Source organism: Kryptolebias marmoratus, linkage group LG15 (assembly GCF_001649575.2).
Source record: "Kryptolebias marmoratus isolate JLee-2015 linkage group LG15, ASM164957v2, whole genome shotgun sequence".
In the NCBI taxonomy this organism is placed as follows: domain Eukaryota; kingdom Metazoa; phylum Chordata; class Actinopteri; order Cyprinodontiformes; family Rivulidae; genus Kryptolebias; species Kryptolebias marmoratus.
Window position 1 is genome coordinate 35117535 of NC_051444.1, and position 8016 is coordinate 35125550.

The following is an 8016-nucleotide window of genomic DNA, read 5'->3' on the forward strand; positions in this document are numbered from 1 at the left end:
GGGGGGGGTTGGAGTGAGAGAGATGACAGAAACAGTGGAAAGTGTGTGTATGTGTGTGTAGAGACGGTGGGAAGATGGTGTGGTGTATTTGTGTGTGTGTGTGTGTGTTTGCAGATAGAATCACGTCACAGAGGCCATTGTCTTTGATAATGATGGAATGTTATCAGCGAGCTCTGAGCAGATCCACAGATGTCCTTAGGCAGAGGGAGGTAGAGCATCTTGTTTACATAGTTCAGGGGACAGAGAGACAGAGAGAAAAGAAACACATCCGCCTTCCACCAAGAGCAGAGAAGGAGTGTGCTTAAACATGATTAGCCAGGGCTTTTTTGACACAGAAGTAGACTGCACAAGGAGCTCTCCATTTTGCCCTGTGGGTGGAGAGGCTCTGAGTTTGAAAAAGCTCCCACCGCAGAGCTAGGCAAATTGCTGCTTCTTGCCTGTTGGTGAGGATTTTGATGTCATTGTCTGCCTTAGGACAAAGTGGTGCTTGGACCATGCAGACTCCAGATTGAGTGTGTTCACTGACCTGCAGGGAACCTCGGCTGCTGTGATTCCACATCCAGCAAGGGTCTCTTGTACAGTGAATTATGAGAGAAGGAGTGATGGCATAGGGGCATGCTCCTGGAAGCTCTGGGCTAGGAGTAATGATACCTTGTCATACCCAGACACACTTCCTCCTGCTACCTCCTTTGATTGCAGCTGGTCTTTTTTGGTCTGGTATGCCTGCAGCATAGACACCTTGTTGGGCTCACTGTTGGCGATATCTTATTGTCCGCTAGCAACATCAGCTGCATGTTGGCCAGGTCCTCCTTCATGTCACCAATGGCAAGGAGCTCATCCATCTGCTCAGCCCAGGATAGTGCTCTCGTCTTTCCAGGATCATCTTGCAAAGCTGGCTGCAATGTACACATGACTCTGGGTTTGGCAAGTGCCCCCTTAGCATGCAGAACACTGGACTTTGTTAATATCTGTCTCAGAGATAAAAAGTTTGCAAGCACTCGGAATTGGACTTAAGTAGTGGCTGCCAGCTTAGCTAGATGTTCTAAACCAGGGCTATTCAACTGGCGGCCCGCGGGCCACATCCGGCCCGCGGACCACTTCAGTCTGGCCGGCCTATAAGTTTATTAATGTTTAAAAAAAAAAAAAAATTTTTTTTTTTTTCAAATTCTGTGGGTGCAGCCTATAGTCAGGTGCGTTCTGTAATCCGGAAAATAACATGACTATACAACTAAAACTTTAAAAATAAATAACAAATCTGAAAAAATAAATATTTCAGTCAAAGTGGCGATCTCGTTAATAAGACAATCTATGATCCTGTGCAGTCAGTTGTAGCAGCCAATCATCATTTAGTGTTCCTGGACCGTGAAGGCTAGAAGGCAAATGTTTGCTAATACAAAGAATAAGAAAACGGGGCATCACAATGTCACTGTCAAAGCTGAAAAAACGAAAAGTGGACCTAGAAAATCGAAAATTCAACAGTGAGTGGACAGATAAATATGTCTTCATTGAAACTACTGAAGGAAGGCCGATGTGTCTGCTCTGCAACGAGTGCTGCGCCATTGGGAAGGATTACAACCTCCGGAGGCATTTTCTGACCAAACACTGCGGCTTTGACCAGACCTTTCCACCTGGTTCTGATGTACGCCAGAAAAAGATTTTATGTCTCAAAGAAAATTATGAGCATAGCCGCGTTGTTTTCAGCAGGTCCTGCTCAAGTCAACAGCGAGCGACTGCAGCTTCTCTCCGTGTGGCATGGATCCTCGGCAAAAAGAAGCAGCCTTTCACCGATTCCGAGACGTTTAAAGAGTGCTTCATAGCTGCATTAGATGAAGTGGTCACTGACAATAAAATGAAAGAGCAAGTGCTAGCAAGCGTAAAATCCATACCTATGTCGGACACGTCTACTGGAAGAAGGATGGACGTTCTGGCATCAGAAGTTTTTGAAACTCTTTTGACCCGGTTGAGGAAAGCTAAAGTGATGTCTTTAGCAGTTGATGAATCCACTGATATTTCCGACACAGCTCAACTTTGTTTAATTGTTCGTTTTTTTGATGGTGACTGCTTCAGAGAGGACCTATTGGGCCTGATACCATTGGAAGGACACACCTCAGCGGCAATAATTTTTCAGAAAATTGTTGATTTTTTTAAAGACAACGGGCTGGATTTGGACCATGTTAATATGCTTGTGACTGATGGTGCACCTACAATGGCGGGGAAAGTAAATGGGCTGTCGGCTCGGCTGTCAGCTGTGGCACCGCGGATGAAATCCCTCCACTGCCTGATCCACCAGAGCGTTTTGTGTGCCAAACTCAGCGGTGAGTTGAAAAACACCATGGACTCAGTTATGTCTATAATTAACTTTATTCGATCAACATCCAGCCTCCAACACAGGCTGTTTCGCAGGCTGCTCGCTGACATGTCCGCTGAGCATCAGGACTTACTTTTGCATAACAATGTGCGCTGGTTAAGTAAGGGAAATGCGCTTAGAAGAGTCTGTGAGCTTCGGGAGGAAATTGTCAGGTTTTTGTCTGAGAGTAAACAAAACAGAGCCAGCACATTTCTGTCTCAGATGCTGGATGATGGGTTCGTGTCAGAGATGTGTTTTTTATGTGACATCTTTCATCATTTGAATGACCTTAATCTGGGACTTCAAGGACAAAATAAAACAGTTGTTGATCTTGTGGAAAAATTGAGAGCGTTTCAAAGAAAACTTGTCCTGTTCTCATCTGATCTCTGTGATAAACTGCTCCATTTTCCCACACTGAGCAAACTGATGAAATCATCCGCACATGCTTCAGTCACACAAGTGATGTTAGATTTTTTAGACAAGTTAAGAGACAACTTTGCAGCCAGATTTAATGACTTTGACATGTCTGGGGAGTTGATGCAGTTTGTTCGAGACCCATTTGCTGATACAAAGATTCCCTCAGAAGCGCTGGACTCCCTTGCATCACTTCACATTAATGAAGGTGCTCTGCAGCTGGAGATCATTGACATGCAGGCATCATCTGCTCTGAAGCATGCTTATGACAAAGAAGGTTTCATGACGTTTTGGACTGAGTGGGTTGATGCAGAGAAATTCCCAAACATGAAAGAACTGGCTATTAATTTGTTAACTATGTTTGGGTCAACATACACATGCGAGTCCAGCTTCTCTCACATGAATGCCATTAAAACAAGTGCTCGTTCCTCCTTAACAAATGAGCGCCTGCATCATTGCTTGCGCATTGCTCTTACATCTTTTGAACCTGACTTTTCTGCCATTGTGCAGTCAAAGAAGTGCAATTTCTCTCATTAGTATGTGTAGTATGGTTACAATCTGTCAATATGTCAGTTTTCAAGTTCAATAACTTTGACATTCAAATTAGACAGACCACCATTGCATTTCTCCACAGTTGCATCAAAACAACACAAATAAAAATAAAAATGTGTTGTTAAATGTGTTATGTTATTTTTGTTGTACATTAGATTCTCACTTTTTTATGGGAAGAAAGTAGAAAATTTTTCTTTCATTTACACATTTTGGTTCTGTTTATTACATTTATGGTTCAATGCAGCAAAATAAACAAATTTAAAAAGTAACAGATCGTAGAAATACTTGTTTTTTTTACATAATAATTTTAAGTGCTGTACATCCGGCCCCCTGAGGTGTTGGCTTTCAGTAAATGTGGCCCTCTGAACAATTTAGTTGAATAGCCCTGCTCTAAACACTTTCTTTCTTTTCTCAGGAGCCATGTTAGGCTAAATTGAAAGGGGAACAAATATTGTCCATTAGCTGTGATAACTGGGTGAGAAATGCTGCAAGTTATCAAGCTAAGCAAGCAGCTAGCAGGATCAAGCCCTGTAGCGATGCCTTGGACATGGAGCAAGTTCACTTCTGGTCAGACAGTTAAGCCACAAACAAGGGACCTGCACTCAGATTTAACCCTCCTAAAGCCCTCAAAAGAGAGAAAAATGTCAAAGGCCACAGGAGGGTTAAGTGAGGTAAAGTGCAAAAAGACTGAGGAAATGTAACTATGCAGCATATTTCTAATCCCAGAAGACTGGAACCTCCCAGGTACGCTGCCATCTCATTGGCCTTGGCAGGCGTGTTGAAAGAAACATCTTCATGTTGGTCTCACAAGGGCACAATCACCCATACTCATGTGTTGTACAGAGTGTATCGACCAAAAGGGAAGTGGAAGATCAGACCTTCATCAGGATCAATATAAAAAATAACAAAAGTATTTTAGCTTTGCTAACTTTGTAAAATTTTGGTTTTCTTCCAGTCTGCGTGCACTCTGACAAGCACAGGAAGAATCCAAACTGGTGTCCATGTGTTGGAGCTGATGTTGGAAGACTTTCCTACCAAAAACATCACGCTGACCTATGCTGATGGAACATCAATGTCCCGAGCGGCTTCTGACCTGAGCTCACCTCCTCTCTGTAAAACAAAACTACAGTTCTCCATGGAAGGCGAGTCCACCATACAGCTATATTTATCAGAAAATATTTGGGGTTTTATTTGTATGATTTTTGTGTTTCTTTTCTTTTGGATTCAAATTTTTTTCCAAAACCAAATAGCAGACAAATTTAATGAGTTAACAAAACATGAATAACTTAAAACAGAAATGACACTTAGTAATGGCAAATGGTCTACAACTCATACAGGGCCTTTTTTGACCTCTTCAAGTTCTGCTAGGTGCTTTACAGAGTTTCTCATTCACCCATTCATACACATACTCATTCAATTTTTTTTCATTCATGTATTTTTACACACTATATACGGCACTGTTTTATATTCTAACTCATACATCAAGCATCTCGGTGGGCTGTGGGGGTACAGTAACTTGCCCAAGGACACTTCAGCACACTTCAGAGGCTAGGGATCAAGCCCCCAACCCTCCATTTGGAGGACAACCACTCTGTCCAATGGGCCAAGCTGCCCTCCAATAATGCCCGCAGTAATGTCCCTAAATTAAGGTATTTTTAAAATGTCAGTATATAGGGTGGAAGAAATTTCACAGTGTTTGGTTCAGTTCATTGTTATTTTTGTTTCTCTTCTGTAAACACTCCAGAACTACTATTCATCAGTAACAAATAATTCACCACTTACACTTTTTAAAACCTCAGTGATTCTTAAGTCATGTTGACATGTAAAAACTGGGTAGGTGGGGGGCTGGTGTGTGTGTGTAGGGAGGCATTTTTATATTGCAGTATTTTTCTAATTGCTTATATTCAACAACTGCATAAAACTCCTGAAATTATCTTATGACATTTGGTTTGTGTGCCACCGCAACTTTATCAGTGGCTCCTATCTAGTCACCCTTTTGAAAACTTTCTGGAGGCACCCTTGAGAGACCCTCCTTCATGATACTGAAAACTATGATTATCAGCTCAACATAGAAATCTCACTTTGTAGTACAACCCACAGGTACAGTTTTCCTACATCTGAATGAGATTTTGTTCTGCATTTTAGAAGAAAACCTACTCAAATCAATGTAAATAACTGCTGGAGCTAAAAGCATTTGACTGTCAGAGCTCAGAGCTTAATTCTTGTCATTCTTAGGGTTCTCAAGCCAGTTGAATGCCCTAAAATCCCATTAAGTAAACCAAAGGACAATGTATTTTAGGCATAAAAGGAATTTATTTACCTTTTTACATGATAATGAGTGATGAATGAATGTTTCCAGTAAACTTTATGGCAAAAAGGTGATTAAATTGATGGATGATTAACATGATGTTCAGATACCAAAATATGATATTATTCTGTCTCAACTATTAAAATGAGTCAAGAGAAGAGTGAAGCTAACTATGTAATTAAATAAAACCAAACTAAAAGAATAATAAATTTGACCGTTAGCAACTCCAGAATAATTTAAAAATGATATTAATATGGACACAAACCAGAACTATACAGCAAAAAGAAAAGGAACAGTCTGACTGTTTTGATGAAAGTTTTCCATTGTTTAATGCAGTCTGTGTCCTGGGTCTGAGTTAGTGAACATTGAAGGTTGGCCTTGGCACATCCTAAGTAGAAACACCATGGAATCCTACTCCCATCTGTTGCTTCTCAGGAAAGATTCAGTCAGCCTCCGGTCCCTTGTCCTTAGCAGCTGATTGTGGCTAATGTGTCCAAATGTCTGTTTAAAGATCATCTGTGTTTTTTTTACTAGGCTCATATCCTTGGATAAAAGCAAACACTCCTGTGTTCTCAGAACTGAGTTGAAGAACTCAGTCCAACAAACTTCAGCATGGCTGTTTGTTGGTTCATTGTAGCTCAAAAAAGTTTTAAAGTAATCAAAGTTGACCTATATTCAACACTAACTGACTTAAATTAATTCAAACTAACCCAAACCAACCTAAACTGATTTAAACTGACCAAACTAAAACCTAATTAAAATCCAAACGTTGAGTGTGAGGTGTGTTTGTGTTTCAGTCCTTCCACCAATATCGACTTGTGCAGTTGCTGTCATGCTGCCCATGTTCCTATCCAAAACTCCGTCACATGGAGATGTTCTTCATGCAACTCTGGGTCAGACGTTCCAGCTCTACGCAGAAGCCCAGGCTCAGAACACTCAGTACCTGAGTTTTTACTTTTCTCAAACAAAAAATACCACCACGCCATACACCTTAAAAGTCACTAAGTTTGTGTTTTTATCATCACACGTTTTTTCTATTTCTCTGAAGGATACAAGGCTTCCAGGTCAGCGGCCCTCACAACATGACCCAGGAGTTCAGAAGTGACTCGCTTGGGAGGGCAGAAATCACTCTGAGCTGGATACCACAGCAGAGTGACCTGCACAGATTTGTCCCGGTCTGCTTTACTGCAGAAACAGCACAAACGTGAGTCTTCTAAAATAGGAAGAATAAAGGCTTAAGGTAGGTTTATACTTGACGCGTTGATCACCGTGCGAGGGTACATGCACCAACAGTGACACAATTGTGCTGTCCCCTCGCCTGCGTGAAGGCCCAGCTTGTGGACATTGTTATTGTATTTATTTTAAATTATGCAAATTTTTGTGAATATTAACACTAACTGTACTCATGTTTTCTTTGTTTTGTCCTGAAGCCAATCAGAAATGAGATGTGTTGTTGTCATGGTGACTCGATCATCTATCACTCAAGGTTTGTTAATCATTTATCGTCTACAATAAAAACTGAGAAATTAAGGTAAAATTTGGGAGTGTGAACTTTAGTCCAGCATTATATAGGACTGACCATGAACTAACCATGGGAACCATGTAAAACTGAACTTTGAACTGTTCATACTGTTCGCATTGTGATCCTTAGAAGTCATCCATGGCTTTTCATTTACCATGTTGGTGTCAGTTCGGATGACTGTGGCATCCCGCAATCACTTCTGTATCTAGTTGATGACAGCATCACGGCACTCATTAGTATTAATGTTATCATCATGTATGGCAGCCTCCCTGAACTTGTTCTAGTAAGTGGATGTAAAACTGCAGTTGCCTCCTCAGGCCAGACTCTGATCTGCTGCATATTTTAAGCTAGCATGTCTGAAATACCCAGAAACCACAGTAAACTGTTTAGATAAACTTTCAAACTCATTAATGGCATTAAACAGTTTCTTTAGAGCCTCCTGGGTGTTGGAATTGAGAGGAATGTACAGAGGTACTATCAGTCGTTGTGGAACGACTGATAGTACCTGGTGGAAATGTCAGTATTTAACAGTAGTGTATTCCACCAGTTGTAAGCTTTGAGCAGTGAATTGTAAAAATTACACGGTTGATGTTCACACACAGACCACCACCTTGAGTCTTCCAGCAGCTGTTTACATCTCTGTCTGCACTGATTGGCCAAAAGAAAAGTCGCCACCAAAAAAAAGGTTGCACACTAATATGTGTGGATGTGCCAAAACTTTCTCCAGCTGAACAGAAACAAAACTGAAGTTATTATCTTTGGACCTAAAGAGGAGCGAACTACAATCAATGCACAGCTCCAGTTATTACAGCTAAAAACCAGTGATCAGGCCCGAAACCTGGGAGTAGTGATGGACTCTGACCTGAACCTTCA

General features: G+C 41.3%; 1 protein-coding gene across 2 annotated transcripts in view; it reads left to right on the plus strand.

Annotated features, from left to right (window-relative positions):
* Window positions 1–8016, plus strand: part of LOC108250990 — a 24457-nt gene that overhangs the window by 7765 nt on the left and 8676 nt on the right. For both annotated transcript variants that reach the window (XM_017441122.3, XM_037979951.1), the window contains exons 5-8: window positions 4269–4455; window positions 6419–6560; window positions 6670–6825; window positions 7052–7107. In XM_017441122.3, coding sequence (XP_017296611.1) covers window positions 4269–4455; window positions 6419–6560; window positions 6670–6825; window positions 7052–7107 — 541 coding nt within the window. The remainder of the gene's footprint in view (window positions 1–4268; window positions 4456–6418; window positions 6561–6669; window positions 6826–7051; window positions 7108–8016) is intronic.